Raw genomic sequence first — 16,809 nt, 5'->3', positions numbered from 1 at the left:
TCCTCCTCTATGTGAATTTCATATTTTATAAACTCATTGTTTGCCGGGGAGCGGTGGGGCACTCCTGTCATCCCAGCAGCTCGGGAGGCTGAGGCAGGAGGATCTCGAGTTCAAAGCCAGCCTCAGCAACTACGTGAGACCCTGAGCAACTCAGACCCTGTCTCTAAATAAAGTACAAAATAGGGCTGGGGATGTGGCTAAGTGACACCTTGGTGGCTCGGTAACACCTCCTTGATGTCTCATTTTATACTTGGAGAAACTCAAGACACAGCCAAAGTGGCTCAGCTGAACAGCCCTGTGGGGAGGGGCTCCAAAGAGAAGAGGGCTTTGTATAGGGGCCTCAAAAAATGCATAAGGTCATGCCCAGTGGATAGGGAGAAGAGGTCCAGACCAAAGAAGTGCTGTGGGCAGAAACCCAGAGGTCATTTCATTTCTGGAAATAATGGGCAGGTGTGATTTTTTTTTCCCAAAGCCATGTCTCCTCATAGTGACTGATCATAGGCCGGAACCCGATCTCCCACTTTGGGTACTCACTCAATACAGTACTGTGGACAACCTGACCCCTTGTATTGGATTCAGGATCCCATCTCCTCTTTGGCGGGGGTCACTCCTTAGCCCCAGCTGAACTCCTTCTGCTCCCAACCCCTGAGCCTTCCTTCTGCTTTGCTCCCCGACTCTAGGCAACATGAAACCACCGATGTTTTTTTTCTCTGACTTTCCATGCCCGGGATCTGTTTTATACATAAATAAATCAGAAAGAGATTGCCCTCCAAGTCACTGTCACACAACTCTAGCTTGTATCACATCAGAAGGAGAAGTGAGCCGGTGCTTCAGGAAACAGGTAGCGCAGGGGACAGCGCCTGTGTGTAGAGTCACTCCTCCGTATTAATGCTGTTTCCTAATGGTTTCCCCTGAAGATCCAAAGGCGGCTTCTTATGTCCCCAGCACTTTGATGACTGGGTGTCTGCCTTGGGTAGGGAGCCTGGCATCATGTTTTTGAGGCCACAGGGTGCTTTAGTTAGCTAAAGCACCAAAGGCTGGCAGAGCAAATATCTGCAGGCACCTGCTGCTCTCCCTTCACACAGACTCCTGGACACTGGGGCTCTTTGCCTGGTTACCAAAGAACCAGGAAATGGACTTCCTTCTTGATTGGAGTCTTTTTTTTTTTTTTTTTTAATACCAGGAATTGAACCCAAATGTGACTTAACCACTGAGCGACATCCCCAGCCCTTTCTTTTGTATTTTAATTAGAGACAGGGTCTCACTGAGTTGCTTAGCGCCTCGCTAAGTTGCCGGGGCCAGTTTTGAACTCGCGATCCCCCTGCCTCAGCCTCCCTAGCTCCTGGGATGATAGGGGTACGCCACCCACGCCAGGCTGGATCCATTTTTCACAGTCATCTGCTAACTGTGTCTGCAAGAGTGGCTCTCCTCCTGGAGAGGGACACCTGATGGATTCGTGAACATTATGATTTCATAGCATGTTGCAAGAATTAGTCACTGACCTCAAAGAGTCTTGCAGATTTGGGTGGCCATGGAAGAACGCTGCACAGCAAGCTGTCCGGCCTGCGGGCGGCTGTCCATGGTGCTGACTGCCCTTCCGTGGGGCTGTAACCCGGAGCCCGGCAATCGGGCGCCTCCAGGCCTCAGCCTTCTTTCTTCTTACCCTTTCAGCTATCTCGATGGAGGCTTTATGAAGCTGGCACCCTCGCTGGGAAAAAACAGATCTCTGCTTCGTGCTCACGGCTTCCGTGATTGACCTTGCGCAGGGTGGTTAGTGTTGGCCACCTGTGGGTTTTGAAGGTCAAGAGAATTGAGTGCAGGCTTGGCCTTCATGCTCACAGCTCCTCCAGTCAACAGCTCTGATGAGGGGCCTCGGGCAGCCCAGGAAATCTCATCTCCAGTCCTCAACCCCGCCACCCTTGATATTTGTCTACGACTCCTGAATTTCATAACTCATACAAGACTTCACGGATTTCCCTGTGTAGAGCCAAGGGGAGAAGAGAAAAAAATTCTCCTCTGTATCATAGTGGGGAGACTTGGGGGTTTTGTTTTGTTTTGGGAGTACCAGGGGTTGAACTCAGGGGCACTTGACCCCTGAGCCACATCCCAGCCCTATTTTGTATTTTAGTTAGAGACAGGGTCTCGCTGAATTGCTTAGGGCCTCACTTTTGCTGAGGCTGGCTTTGAACTCAAGATGCTCCTGCCTCAGCCTCCCGAGCCGCTGGGATGACAGGCGTGGGCCACCATGCCCGGCTTGAGACTTGATTTCTTTCTTTTCTCCTAACACAAATTCGGGAAGGCATTTTTATGGCTTTGGGAGCAGGGCCTGCAGACCTTGTTTTTAGGCAAGACTTGCTGTCCTGACTCTGGCCAAGCCACTGAGCCACGGTGAGCATCAGTTGCTTCGTCTGTAAAATGCGGACATTTCCCCACCTTTCACAATGGCTCTGACGGCCAAGTGGGATAAAGGCTAGAAAGCACCAAGTGCAAGGCCTGCTGCAGATGCTGCCCCTTCTTCCTCACGAAGACCCCCATTCTACTCTGAGAATCACCCAATTCTGGCTCTTCCAATTTCCAACAGCCTGCGGGCGCCTCTGGGATGTCTAAAAATAGCCAGATCGCATCCTCCTCAGACCGCCAGCCTCTTTGTGTGATTCAGTCTCTTGCTGATGCTAGGTAGCGAGGTGGCCGGGAGCGGCTTCCAGCTCTCGGCTCTTCCTCGTCAACAGCATTTTAATGCACTCGAACTTGGCCTAATTACTCGGGGGGCGGGGGGGGGGTGGCCTCCTTCAAACCCAGGAGGACTCCCCACGCCTGCCTCTGAGCGGATGCCTGCTGACATTTCTCTCATTTGGGGAAAGCCCCAGAACAAAGAGATGAGAGGACTTCAGAGGGACTGGCCACTGGTTCTGGGCTGTTCTTCGTCTGCCCCTCGCCTCTTGCTAGTAAAAAGCCTGGGCAGCTGAGGTCACACCCTGTCCCCGCTGGCCCGCCAGGGAGCTGGTAGTGTCAGAATGTGGGGCACGGGCTTCTACAAGCCTCGCACTCCTGCTGTGGGCATGGGGTCTTTGGAGCCCCAGCATGTTAGGGTTGGACAGCCCCCTGTAGGCGGGAAGTGAGGACGTGGTGTCCAACGAGATTGGGGTCACATCCCAATTCTGCCCCCTACTGGCTGGGTGACCTGGTAGAGTGATCAGACCTTGCTAAGTCTCGGGGACTCTGCCTGAACCACAGGATCATAGTATCGTCGACCTCAGAGGCTGTTGCAGAGATTAACTGAGATACAGTGGAGCATGCTCGGCACCAAGGAACAGCTTTGGGGTTTTCATTATTGTTCAGCCTCAGTGAGGGCTGGTCATTGGGAAGATGCCATCAGGGCCACTGGTACTGCCCAGGGCTTATGGAGGGCACAACCCCAGGAAGGACTAGTCCCTGAACTTTGTGAAGGATTTTCCTTATGAATTACAAATGCTCAGAGATCCAAGATGGTCTCAGTTGGGTTTCCCCAGATGCAGGGACTTGAGCCTTGGGTGACCTGGGAGATGATGTCAGTGTGCACCTGTAGGGGACGGGGAAGGGGCCAGGAGAAGAAGGAAGGTCCTTCCCAATGCAGGCCACCACTGAGGACAGCTGAAGCCTAATCCCCCTCCGGAGCCCTGGGAGGCAGGTGTCCCACCTGAGGGCACAGCCGGCTGCCATCTCTATTCCTCAGCTCCCACCCGTGGGCTGAGGGTGAATCCTGGCAGGTCCAGCCTGTCCCTCACGGGCCCTAAGGCAGAGAGTCGTGGTCACCACCGGCCCATTCTGGAATGGAGCCTGCATATGAACAGGGGCTATGACAGTGTCCCCTGCGTGGGATCCAGCCACCTTCACACACCATGGACAAGGCATGGGGAAGGGAACAGGAAGGAGCACAGCGCTCGCGGAGTCTCGGACAGTCGTAAGTGCCATTGCAGGGACTTCCACCCCAGCTGGCCAGGGTACCTCCACATGATGAGCCCCATTCACAGATGAGGAAAACTAAGGCTCCTTGCGGTGAAGACACCTGCCCGAGGCACGCAGCTGAGTGCGGGTGTGACCTAAGCAGATGCCCTTCCTGCTGGATCCAGAGCTGCTGCGAGGTCCAAATGTCTTCACGCCACAGGAGAATGTCCGCAAGGCCGAGGGATGCCCTGGCCACTTCGCTCTCAAAGAGAAGAGAGCGTCTCACCCCTGGAGGAGACAGCAGGTGGCCCATATTCCAGAAGGAGGGAAGTGGGAGATCAAATGCCTGTCCTATTCCCAACGCCCAGAGCATCGGGATGCTGTGGAGAGCCACCCGCAGAGACAAAGAGCCGCGGGGATTCCCTGGTTTCCGCCCCCACCTCCCACGCAGACTGCGAGAAGATTCCCCATCCTGGATTCACTTCCCCAACTGTCCCCCGCCGCAGCACACACCTTGACCAAAGAGACACCCAGCAGTGGCTTCCGATGGTTTCTAGCCCTTTAAGGCCTCGGAAAACCTCCCCTGCTTCGGTACTCAGGACGTCAGGGAGCCCTCCTCAAGGAGCTGCGTCCTCGGGGGCTCCTCAGCAGCTGCTTCAAGGTCAGAGGTGACCCGCCTCTGCAGAACTGGGCAGCAAAGTCAGCCCGTCCCTCCTCTCCTTTACTCAGCCAGGAGCACGCCCTGCTCCCATTCTACAGGCGAGAACACCGAGGCTCTGGAAGGCAGGGAACTTGCCCCGGATCAAAGGCGAGGGGCATGCAGTTGCCAGTCGGTGCTCCGTGGAGGACGGCTTCTTGTTCTCCAGGTGACGATGAAGGGTTCGTGGCCTTCTGGTGTGGCATCAGCTGGAAGACCTTCCGGGGCCCTGCGTTGGGGCTGGGCCACTCAAGGCCATCGGAGATGCGTGCTGACGTGGCCCTGACAGACTGAGCCCAGGAAAGGGAAGTGGGGAGGGCAGAGCCCTTGGCCAAGGGACCCCAGATGAGGAGCAGGGGACCCTGCCGATGCCATGGTGCCTTCAGTCACCCAAGGTCATGTCTGCCAGAGGGACTCCCAGTGACGGTAAGGAGGACCCAGATCAGCAAGGGGACCCCAAAGACCACCCGAGATGCAGGCTACACAGACACCAGGTGTCCTTGGCTGCAGGCTGAATCGGGCCTAATTGTCCCCCAGCTCTTGGCTTCCTGGGAGAGGCCCTGCTGGGCTGGACCCACCCCTGCCCTTCCTGTCTGTCGGGTGCCTTGTCCCTGCTCTGGGGAAGTAGACATCTTGTCCCAACCAGGCGCCAGCTGCTCCGGGGATTGTTGGGAAATGCCAAGCCCTGGTGGCACTGAACTGGCCGGGATGCAGGAGGTCAGCTGAAGCTCAGCCTCACCCTGTGCTAGGAGGCCGGCAGCCCTCCTCAGCTAACTGTTGCCAGGCAACCCGGAGAGGACGGGTCATGTGTCCACATGCACAACCCCCCGTGGTGAGACCAAGAGCAGGCGGCTCCGTTGGACACACATTGCCAGGAGACCCGCCAGACCGGTGGGCACAGCCACCCACAGCCCCAGATGACCAGGAGATCACGGGGCCCCAGTGTCCAGCACCCACGTGCCCAGTGGGAGGCTCCGTGTCCCGCTGCCACACTCACATGGGGACACACGCTGGCGCTCAGGTTCTGCGCACAGCCAGACGCACCAGCAGCCTCACGTCGGGACCCCCGATCGCCCCCTCGGAGCCGTCGGGCGGTCATCCTGCCCCCAGCTCCCCGCCGCGTGCGCAGACGGACGCAGCCGCCCACGTGCCCACATGCCCGTCGCGCTGCCCAGGCTGCGCTGTCCTGATCCGAGGGCCTCAGGCCCCTTGGGGCTGTGGGAGGGGACACAGGGAAGGACCCGCCTTGGAGGATGAGTTGGGGGCAAGACCCCTTCCTCACGGGCTGGGGAGAAGACGGGGGTCCCCGCAGCCCCCGCGGAGCCTGGCTTCAGAGACCCCTGAGCAGCATCTCACCGCCCTCTGTCCCCAGCTGGCCTCCCGCCCACTGAGCTTCCTGGGGCGGTCATCACCCCGCTGGGGACGTCCAGCCTCAGTGCCCCGCGTGGTGTATTCTATGAGCATCAGAAACGGGGCTCCCCCTGGGCAGCCACGGGGCATTTGAGCCAGGATCCTGGGGTGGGGACCAGAGGACAGTCCAGCCTTCCAACTGCCAGTGCGGCCCGGGGACACTGAGGCAGTCAGAGGCATCTCCAGGCTCTCCTGGACAGCCGTGTGACAGTCCTTGAATGGTCCGACCCCTCGTTGCCAATTGTGTGGGGGAAACTGAGACCTGGAGGGAGCACCCGGGGGGGTCGGGAGCATCTTGGCCATCACTGCCACCAATGGCCGCTCCCTCACCAGGCTGGGGACAGAGTCGGGGAGTGTCCCCTAGAAGTGCATGCTGTGCCTGCAGCCCGCTCCAGAAATTAGCCATGGAGCCAAAATCAGCTGTCCCTAGTGTGGTTTGGCACCGCAGTAAAGGACCTCTGGCTGCCAGGTGTCGGTGGTAAAAATAATCGCTCGGTGTCTTCGGTGGCTAAAAGTTGAAAGCATCGTTGGTACACACCCCCGTCCTTCTGCTCGGGGAGGCAGCGCGTATCCTATTTTCTGCACATAAATATAAATATATGTGTGTGTGTGCTCAAAAGTGTCAAGTTCTATACTGAGATACACCGGATCCCACAGAGACGGAGGCTTCTGGATTTTTGCAGTTGGCTTTGCTCTTTCCAAGGGCTGACAGTTGTTTCTGAGATGAGCCTCAGGAAGGTTTTGCAAACAGTGGCTCCTTAGTTTCTTCCAAGCCCTGTTTCTGTCATCTGTGAAATGAGTTTCCATGAACTTTGCCCAGTTTTCAAGAGAGTGGCAACAGTCGATGGTTCAAAAGTGCTCAGCGGCCAGGCGTGGTGGTGTACGCCTGTGATCCCAGGGCTCTGGAGGCTGAGGCAGGAGGATCGCGTGTTTGAGGCCAGCCTCAGCAACTTAGTGAGACCCTGTCTCTAAATAAAAAGTAAAAGTGGGGGTCTGGCTGGGGATGTGGCTTAATGGTTAAGTGACCCCTTGGTATCAAAAAAAAAAAAAAAAAAGTCCTCATCGTAATGAACCACCCATAGCAGAGACTTGATAATGGGCACCTGTTCTTGTGCTCTGATTTAGATGCACACGATGTCACAGTGTCCTTTGTTTTATGTGATGGCTGCTTCTGGGAAGTCATTCAACTCAAGATCTGAGAAATAACTGAGGCTGATCTTAAAAGTGCATGATGCAAATTTGACAGGGGCCACTTCTTATTTTTTATCTGTCTTTAGTCCTCGTAGAAAGAGTTAGAAAGGAGTCAAGCCCAAAGATAGAAAGAAAATTTCCCTCTGACCCTAAGGGATCTGGGTTCTCTGATGTAGAACCAACTGGCTGTGTGGACATATGTGCCTATTAGGAGATCTGTTTTTAAGGAGTTGGTTCACATAATTGTGGGTGTTGACAAGCCTGAAGTTGGTGGCCCAGGACAGACGCCTGGAAACAGGCAGGAGTGAGTGGTTTGTTCCGTCTTGACATCGAATGTCTTCCTGTGCAGGAAACCTCAGCTATAGGACTTAAGGCCTTCATCTGATTAGACAATGCCCACCCACATTGTCAAGAGCAGTTTCCTTTACTTATAGTCAAATAATTGTAGGTGTTGATCACATCTACACAGTACCTTCATAGCAACATCTAGACTGTGGAACCAAACAGCTGGGCACTTGGGGCCCGCCAAATCAACCCAGAAAATTTACCCATCACACTTTCCAGAAACATCATGGCTATTATATGTCCCTCTGGAGACTTCTATTGGTAGTCTTTTTTTTTTCCTTACAAAATTGATATTTTTGATAGGTGAAACTTTATATTCTTAGTTTTTATTCAATGTTGTATCTCAAACACATCTTTACCTGGTTAAAATAAGCTTTAGCACCATTACTTTCGATGGGGGCATAGAATCCCACCGCTGGTGTGGCTACGTATTTTACTTGTCTAATCCCTCATTGTTGGACAGCTCTGTTGTTTCCAGTCTTTCAAGTGTTAGTTCAGCAGAATGAACATCCTTACTGGTAAGGCTCTGTGCACGGCTGTAGGGATGCCCTCACGGTTCCCAGGTGCCATGGGTGCCCACCCAGAGCCCCTTAGTGCAGTGAAGCGTCCAGGGGATAAGCCGAGGACATTGTCTCTGAATGTTTGCTAGGAGGTGACTTCTCCTGAGATAGCAGTGGCCTCCACATTGGCTACTGTGCAGCTGGCACGTCGCCAGGTCACATGGCCATGCAGGGTGTCCCCCAACACAGCACCCCTTGCAGCCTGAAGGTGCTCAGTCCTCAGTAAGGGATTCCCAAGGTCCCTGAAGGCCAGAAGGAGGGGAGGGACAGGGGCCCCTGGCAATCAGGAGGAAGGACAGGCCTTTGGCTTCCTCTGATCCTCCAATGCTCCACCATCTCCTGATGGGATCAGGAAAGTCCTCCATGGATTGTCACTTCCCCAAAAGGGGCTTGGCCACCGTGAAGGAGGAAATGACACACAGCAATGTGCTGCTGAAGGGAAGAGGGTAAAGTGACCCAGGAGGAAATTCACCTCAGGGACCCGGATTGTTAGCAAAGATGCCAGCACCCAGAAGAACGTCCTTTCCATTAAATGGCACATTGACTGTGAACAGTCCTGTTCAAGAGCAAAAGCTGCAATTGCTCTTTCTGTCTCTGTTTTGACTTGCTGTGTGATCTTAGGCAAGACTCTTGCCCTCTCTGGGCTTCATCTTCCAAGAGCTTCCTCTAGAAGGTGGTTCTCCCATCTAGGTCTGACTCCGTCTAGGTCTGACTCTGCTTTTCCCCTCCTGGTCTTCAGATGGGAGTGCAGTATTCCGAGGCTGCTTCCACCGGCCTGAGAACCTCTCCCTGGCCTTGCCCGTGACGGCCGCCATGCCCAACATGTCTGTGGACAAGTGCGTGGATCTCTGCACAGACAAGGTGAGCACAGGGTCCCGCTCACCGCCCTCAGGTGGGAGACGGCGGGCAGAAGAGCTGCAGGAGCCAGAGGCAGGGGCCCGGCTGGGATGGACGAGGTGGTGGGCTGTGGACAGTGACGTAGGAGAGGGCGGTGGTCATTTCATGGGGACCCAAAGGGGTGGAGCCACACAAGTGGGTCCCTCCCTCTGAGGGAGTGCTTAGGAGTGAGGTGACACCGGCACTGGGCTTAGAAGCCTGAACCGGGGGTTTCCAAATGAGGACAAGCACAACCCCATTGGGGACAGTGAGTCTCCGTGGCTGCAGGTGGCCCGCGGAGGCAGAGCTCGGGGCCTGGACAGCCGTGCCCACGGGTCCCTTCTCAGCTTGAGCTTCTCGATGCTGGCTGGGTCCCCTTCCTGCCTGATCAAGGAGGAAGCTGCACCTCGCACATCCCAGGTCCCCCAGTTCCCAGCACAGAGAGGGACACGTGACCAGCACTTGAGGTGGCCGACGAGCCCCAGCCCTCCCCCAGATGAGCTCATTATGGAGAGTTCGGGGTGCAGCCCCCCAGGGCTCAGAGCTCACCCAGCTCCTGGCCGCCACCCCCCTAACCCCCGCCCCCGTCATCCCGCCTGGCCTTGCTCTCCCTGGGCTCCTGGTCCAGGAGCGATTCTCCGAAGGGCCCAGAGGACGCGGCTCCGAGTGTCCTCCTCACAGCCCTCGCGGGCCACGCGGTTCACTGCCCCCTCTGGCCTACGGGTCGGAAGTTCCCATCCCCATCTCACAGATGAGAAAACCGAGGCCCTGGAGCAAGCAAAGGCCCCCCAAGCTCCTGGTGCGAGTGACCGAGGGCACGGGGTGCTCCCCAGGGCCACTCCAGACCTGCAGGCTTGACTTCCAAGCTGCCCTGGAAGCTGCAGAGGGGCCTCCAGAGCCATTCAAAGGGAGCTGGGACACTGGTGGCCGCTGGGCACGGGCAGCCTGCTCCCTCCCCGGGCAGGACCCCTCCCCCGTGGCCTCCCCTCCAGGTGGACCCAGCTCGTCTCTGAGCCCTGGGGGAGCCTACAGGGGGGGAGACCTGGCAGAGGTCCGCCCCGGGACTGGAAGGCCATGCGGGCGGAGGGTGTGGACAGGACGTCCCCTCCGCCTGGCCTTCTCCCTGTCTTCTTCAGGGGCCAGAGGACAGCACCCCAGGGGGTGAGGCGGGCGGGGGGCGGAGCTGCCTGTGCCAAGAGTGGAGGGTCTGAGGTTCAGGGTGACCAAGGGGACCCGCCTGCATGTCACCATCTCTGTCTCCGCTCTCCAGCCAGGGACCACAGTCTGTTAGAAAGAAGCCACACCTGGTGACGCAGTTTGCTGGGGGTGACTTGGGGTTTGAAACCGGATTATCCCTGGATCAGCCACGACCCGGGACAACTCGGGGCTGTGGTTCTGGTCCAGAAGCAAATTGGACAAGGACAGTCCCAGGTCCATCCTGCTGCCACCTACCCGCTGCAGTAATCAGAGGTGGCGCGGCCCACGCAGGCTCTGAGCACGCCAGTGTCAGGCTCCTTTCTGGCTTCGGAGCACCGACTCTGACAGCCGTCCCCAAAGCCATCCCCAAAGCAGGGTCTGCGTGTCACCGTCAGACCCAGGGCACGGACAGAGACATTTCTTTCTGGGTTCTCTCAAGTCCTCCAGCCAGGCTTCATCTCAATGCTGACGGGTCTTTAATACGTCCCTCAACTAATCCCTCTTCCACAGAAAAAACGCAGTGACCCCAGGCTGGAGTCTTGGCAGGCGACAGCGCCTGAGTGGCATTTAACTACAGTCCTTCCTCGGCATCCCCAGGGCATGGGCTCCAAGAGGCCCCGCAGAAACCCATGTCCTCAAGGCTGGGGTTCCTTAGGTGAAAAGGTGGAACACCTGCAGAATATCGCACGTCTCCCCCCAAGCTTTACCTCATTCCCAGCCGGGCGCGGTGTGCACATCTGTAATCCCAGCAGCTAGGGAGGCTGAGGCAGGAGGATTGCCAGTTGGAGGCCAGCCTCTGCAACTTAATGAGGATCTAAGCAGGACCCTGTCTCAAGACACAAAATAATAAGGGGCTGGGGATGTGGCTCAGGGTTAAGCTCCCCTGGGTTCAATCCTTAGCACCAAAAACACCCCCTCATTTCTGCATGATTCACAGTCCTGACACAAGGCCAAGGCTAGGTACTTAATTTTTAACTCCATCCTTCAGGGAATAACAACAAAGAAAAAAGACCACGTGTGCCCCTTATCAACACAGGTGCAAATTCTCCCCACATATTTTCCATGCCCAGTTGGTTGGACCTGCGGATGGGACGAGGGGCGTGGAGGCCGCCTGGCCTCGTCGCTTTGCAGGATTTGCTGTTTGTGTTTCCAGCTTGGACACAGGGGACCTCTCCCAGGGCTCCCTGCAGGAGGGACCAGCTCCCTTTAGAATTTAAGTTTCAAAAATTGAGTTGATGAAAGGAACCGAGTCACAATCCGAGGCCCCCAGGCGGGGCGAGGTGGCAGGGCGACCCTGGAGCTTGCTCTCCCCCGCTGTCCCCAGGAGTACCCGCTGGCGGCGCTGGCCGGCACCGCGTGCCACTGCGGCTTCCCCACCACGCGCTTCCCGCTGCACGAGCGGGAGGACGAGCGCCTGTGCGCGCAGAAGTGCAGCGCCGAGGAGCTGGAGAGCTGCGGCAGCCCCGGCTACTTCGTCGTCTACCAGACGCAGGTCCAAGGTGAGCCGCCGAGACCCCAGGGTGGCCGGGCGCTCCTCCAACAGGGCATCAGCAGGGGCAGGGTACTGGGGGCAGGGGCAGGGGGCAGGGGACGGGGCAGGGGACGGGGCAGGGGGCAGGGGCAGGGGCAGGGAGAGGGACAGGGAGCAGAGGCAGGGAGAGGGACAGGGCAGGGGGCAGGGGCAAGGCCGATGAACTTGGGGGCCCCGGGTTCCTGCGTGGGCAAAGGAGGCGTTCCAGGGGGAGGGAGGACCCCACCGCGGCCCCTCGTGGCCAAGGATCTCTGGGCCCTCCCCGGGAGTGGAAGCAGCAGGACTCAGTAGAGGGACCCACCGTGCGGCCCTGGACGGGGCCTTTCCTCCCCCGGCCTCAGCTTCTCCACCTGTAAAATGAAGCCACAGGTCGTCCACCTCCCTCGTCCTGCCGCTAGACCCCTGGACGCTTTAGGTTCTTCCTCCTCCAGCGCCTTCTCACTCCCTCTTACTCACCATTCCCACCTCCGTGGCTCTTGCTCCAATAGTGGGGCTCACACTGACTGCCTGGAGCACCAGGTGTGGTGGTGAGGAGGGTGGAGATGCTGATGGCCATGAGAATGGTGGTGGTGATGGTGATGGTGACGGTGATGATGGTGATGGTGATGGTGACGGTGATGATGGTGATGGTGGTGGTGATGGTGATGGTGGTGATGGTGGTGATGGTGGTGATGGTGGTGATGGTGGTGATGGTGGTGATGGTGATGATGGTGGTGATGGTGATGGTGGTGATGGTGATGGTGGTGGTGGTGATGATGGTGGTGATGGTGATGGTGGTGATGGTGATGATGGTGGTGATGGTGGTGGTGATGGTGGTGGTGATGGTGGTGATGGTGGTGATGGTGATGGTGGTGATGGTGGTGATGGTGGTGATGGTGGTGATGGTGGTGATGGTGGTGATGGTGGTGATGATGGTGGTGATGGTGGTGATGATGGTGGTGATGGTGGTGATGGTGATGATGGTGGTGATGGTGATGGTGGTGATGGTGATGGTGGTGGTGGTGATGATGGTGGTGATGGTGGTGATGGTGATGATGATGGTGTTGGTGATGATGGTGGTGATGGTGATGGTGGTGATGGTGATGATGATGGTGATGGTGGTGATGGTGGTGATGGTGGTGATGGTGGTGATGGTGGTGATGATGGTGATGGTGGTGATGGTGATGGTGGTGATGGTGATGGTGGTGGTGGTGATGATGGTGGTGATGGTGGTGATGGTGATGATGATGGTGTTGGTGATGATGGTGGTGATGGTGATGGTGGTGATGGTGGTGATGGTGGTGATGGTGGTGGTGATGATGATGGTGGTGATGGTGGTGATGGTGATGGTGGTGGTGGTAATGGTGGTGGTGATGGTGATGGTGATGGTGGTGATGATGATGGTGGTGATGGTGGTGATGGTGATGGTGGTGGTGGTAATGGTGGTGGTGATGGTGATGGTGATGGTGGTGATGGTGGTGGTGGTGATGGTGGTGGTGATGGTGGTGATGAGCAGCAGCACTGGGGAGACCTTGAGTTCTACTCTGTGCCCAGCTCAGCACAGAGACCTTTGTGTGCACTTTCTCCTGGATCTTCTCAGCTGTTTTCCGTGGTGGGGACAGTCTTGTGCCCTCTTTCAGGGAGGGAAACTGAGGCCCGGGTTGAGGGATTTGCCTGAAGTCTCACTATTTATGACCCTCTCTCCCGGGGGCATCACAAACAGCGCGTGGCTCACAGGGGCATCCCTTGCTGGAGCCCAGAGGAAGCCCCTGAGGCTCGCCTGCCCATCTGCCACGCCCTGGCCTCAGGGGGGTCTTATCTCACTCAGTGACAGACGTCACCAGCACACCAATGACCAGGGCTGTTTTACAGATGAGAGACTGAGACCCAGATGGGTAGGGAACTGGCCACAGTAATGCAACCAAGGAATCAATTTGCTTTCAGGCCTCCAGAGCTCTTGCTAGAAACTTCTACCCATGGTATGAAGAACACTCCCCACCCCCTCTGAAACGTGGAGAGTCAATAAAACACCTCCTCCTGCTCTCCTCTCCCCTCCCATTAACCAGGTTGCCATGTGTGGATGGGCAGGTTGGGTACTGCACAAGCGCGGCCTATGAGAAAAACGGTGCCCAAGAGCCAGCCTGGTGGCCTTTGTGCGCACGTCCCAGATGGCAGCACACCAGCCCAGCGCAGGGACAGTTACCTTTTTCTGATTTGCACAGAAGTACTCTAGGGGCTGCCTCCTGTTTGGCCGAGGGCACCAGCAGTGGCCAACTGGCTGATCCGTGGTGGCTGAAGTCCTGGGACAGCCGTGAGCCAGCGCAACCCTGGGCTGTGTACATTCCACGGGGGAAGGAGGAGCGTGCTTGTGGCGGGGGTGTTGCTTGGTCTGGGAGCTGCATCTCTGCGGTCAGAGGAGAGGATCCTGCACAGATTAATTGTGCTGTGACCATGAGCCGCTTTGCTGTGGCCCACATAGACGCTGGAGTCTTTTCAACAATAGAGACAGTCTCTAATTGATGAGCTTGCTCCTTCCCAGTGTCCTGCCCTCAGGCCATTGCTGCTTCTCAGTTGTTCCCTGTCAGCCTGGCAGTTCCTTCGCACTGGGAAGGTCGAGCCTCAGTGGCTCATCAGGCTGCCAAGAGCCTGCCACGCATCGCACACCTGCGCATGCTCAGCTCTGATGCTCCTGAGGAGAACTAGATCATCATTGAACATTGATTGTGTGCCCAGCACCGTGGGAACCCTCTACCTGCCTTCACTTATCTGACCTTCCCATCGGCTGAATGACCTAAGGGCTGTGATGACCCTTTTACAAATGAGATAATAACACAGAGAGGTTGAGAAGCTTAGTCAGAGTCACCCAGCTAAGACAGGGCAGAGTTGAGATTCAAACCCAGGGAATCAGGGTCCTAAGACTGCACTGTTAGATCACAGCTTTGCAACAGACATTGAGAATCTTTTACATTCGTCATCCTATTTAATCCCGTGAGGTTTATGAGTGCAGAAACTAAGGCTCAGAGAGACCAAGAGCCACGTTCAGTGTCATGAAGGTCCAGGATGGAAACCCAGGGCGTTCTGCTTCTCAGGCTGAATAACACCGTTCCCTGCAAACTCTGCCTGACTTCAGGGGCTGAGCAACCGAATGCGCTTCCTCTTTAGCGAGGAGTGAGTCTAGTCCTGATCTCCCAGGAAGGGTTGAATGGAGCATTCTGTCTTCAGAAGAAAGGAAGGAGCCAGTTCCCGGCCCCCCAACGCCCAGCCCATCATTATGTAAAATAAGTCAGACCTCGGGAACAAGAGCAAGGATCCCGGGGGAGCAGCCTGTGCTGGGGACATCCCGCCGGTTGTGCCAGGCTGACTTCATTATCAAGCCCTCCCCTGCCCTTTCCCGGGTCCCTCTCATTTCCCACGCATTTTGGAGTCGGCGGCAAGCCTTGTGCTGCGCTGCGCTCATCCTTAATGAGAACCCCCTGTTTCCTTGGGGTTTTTTGAAGCGGTGCATCCCGTGAGAGCCGCTCTCAGGTCACCACCTGGCTTCCACGTGGAGGCGGCCCCTACCCCGCAGCCACAGCTCAGAGCCACCGCGGCTGGCCCTTAACAGGGCGTGGGCCGTGGGCCAGCCGGTGCTGCTCCGTGGGTCCATTTTACAGCTGTGGAAACTGAGGCTCCGTGGAACCATTTCTTCCAGACGGCCCAGGAAACCAGTGGCAGAACTGGGGTTGAAATCTAAGACTTCAGACCCGTCCACCCTGCCAGAGGCTGTCGCCAGAAATCAGCGAGGCTCACAGTAGGGCTTCAACAGCTGCAGCTAGTGCAGACAGTGGGGACCCAGGGAAATCTTGGGGTGAATCACCAGAGAGCAGAGGGATCTGCGGCCGCAGGGGAGTCCGGGGACCTGCGCTCGGGCTGGATGTGGCGCTGCGCGGTCTCTGGGGACCTTAGCAGGGCCACGGGCAGCAGGGAGGAGGGCTGAGGGCAGGTAGGACATGGAACGGAGGGGCGCGACAGCTGGGGACACAGGCTGTGGCGGACGGGAGAGATGGAGACGGTGGTCCTGGGCTCCAGGGCGGCTTCCCTCCCAGACACAGGGACCAGAGGAAGCCACTGGGCCGCAGAGGCTCCTCTGGGCTGCGGTGGGAGGTCCCGGGCCGTTTTCCATGAGCTCTGCGGGGAGTGGCCCCCAAGGGCCTCTGGGAGGCCAGAGGGTGGAGGACGTGGGAAGGGCACTCGGCCAACCCATCCTACAGATGGGAGGACTGAGGGCTGCGAAGAAAGAGCAACCCCGTTGGAGCCCTTTGGAGCAGGGACAGATTCCCTGCATCATCTCATTTAACCCGTCTGTCCCTCTTCTCCAGTCCACCCGTCCACAAGCCCGCTCGTGCCCACGGGAGCATCTGCCAAGGTCGTGGGGAGCCACAGGTCATCTACGGGGAGGGTTTCTGACAGTCCCCGTATGAAACCATGGTTCCCTAGGTTGCATGGGAGGTGACAAGGTCCTGTGGCCTAGTGGTTTCGTCCTGTGTCTTCTCCGTTGGCGACAGGCCTCGAGGCACAAATGCTCATTAAGCCTGACAGTTGCCCACTGTGTTCAGGACAGTCACCTGCGGCCACCAGGGCCTGCAGCCCGGGACCCCAGGGTGTGCCCCAGAGCGCAGGCGCGAGGCGGGCTCGGTTGGTCTAAGTCCGCGCGGATGTTGCACCAGGATAAAGTCACCCAGGTGCTGTGACAGCCAAGGACCAAGGAGGCAGGAGGCAGCGAGAGGGACCAGCAGGGCCTGCCCTCGGGGCGGGCGGGCGGGCGCCTGGGTGGGGCCGGGCCTGGAGGTCAAGGTGACAACCTTGGGCTGGGTCCCGTGTAGATGGGGCCACTGGGGGAAAGGCTGGGGGAGGAGGCGAAGGGCTCCCTCTGGGGGGGGGGAAGCCGAGGACGCAGAGGCTCCACCCACCCAGCGGCTTTCCTGGATCCCTACTATGTGCTGAGCACCCGCTTGTCCCTTTTCTTGCACTATCTCATTTAACCCTCGCCTGGATCCTGGGGAAGAGCCGTGGCCCCCATTTTACAGATGGAGAAACCGAGGCCCATGAAAGTCTGAGCT

At 57.4% G+C, this 16,809-nt stretch overlaps 1 protein-coding gene across 1 annotated transcript in view; it reads left to right on the top strand.

Annotated features, from left to right (window-relative positions):
- The window catches only part of Wscd2 (WSC domain containing 2), an 82,154-nt gene that overhangs the window by 52,598 nt on the left and 12,747 nt on the right, over positions 1 to 16,809 (top strand). The window contains exons 5-6 of the mRNA XM_077105244.1: positions 8,867 to 8,988; positions 11,525 to 11,699. Coding sequence (XP_076961359.1) covers positions 8,867 to 8,988; positions 11,525 to 11,699 — 297 coding nt within the window. The remainder of the gene's footprint in view (positions 1 to 8,866; positions 8,989 to 11,524; positions 11,700 to 16,809) is intronic.

This window comes from Callospermophilus lateralis, chromosome 1 (assembly GCF_048772815.1).
Source record: "Callospermophilus lateralis isolate mCalLat2 chromosome 1, mCalLat2.hap1, whole genome shotgun sequence".
Taxonomy (NCBI): domain Eukaryota; kingdom Metazoa; phylum Chordata; class Mammalia; order Rodentia; family Sciuridae; genus Callospermophilus; species Callospermophilus lateralis.
The sequence above is the reverse complement of the archived record's forward strand: the minus strand, read 5'-3'. Positions and strand labels throughout refer to the sequence as shown.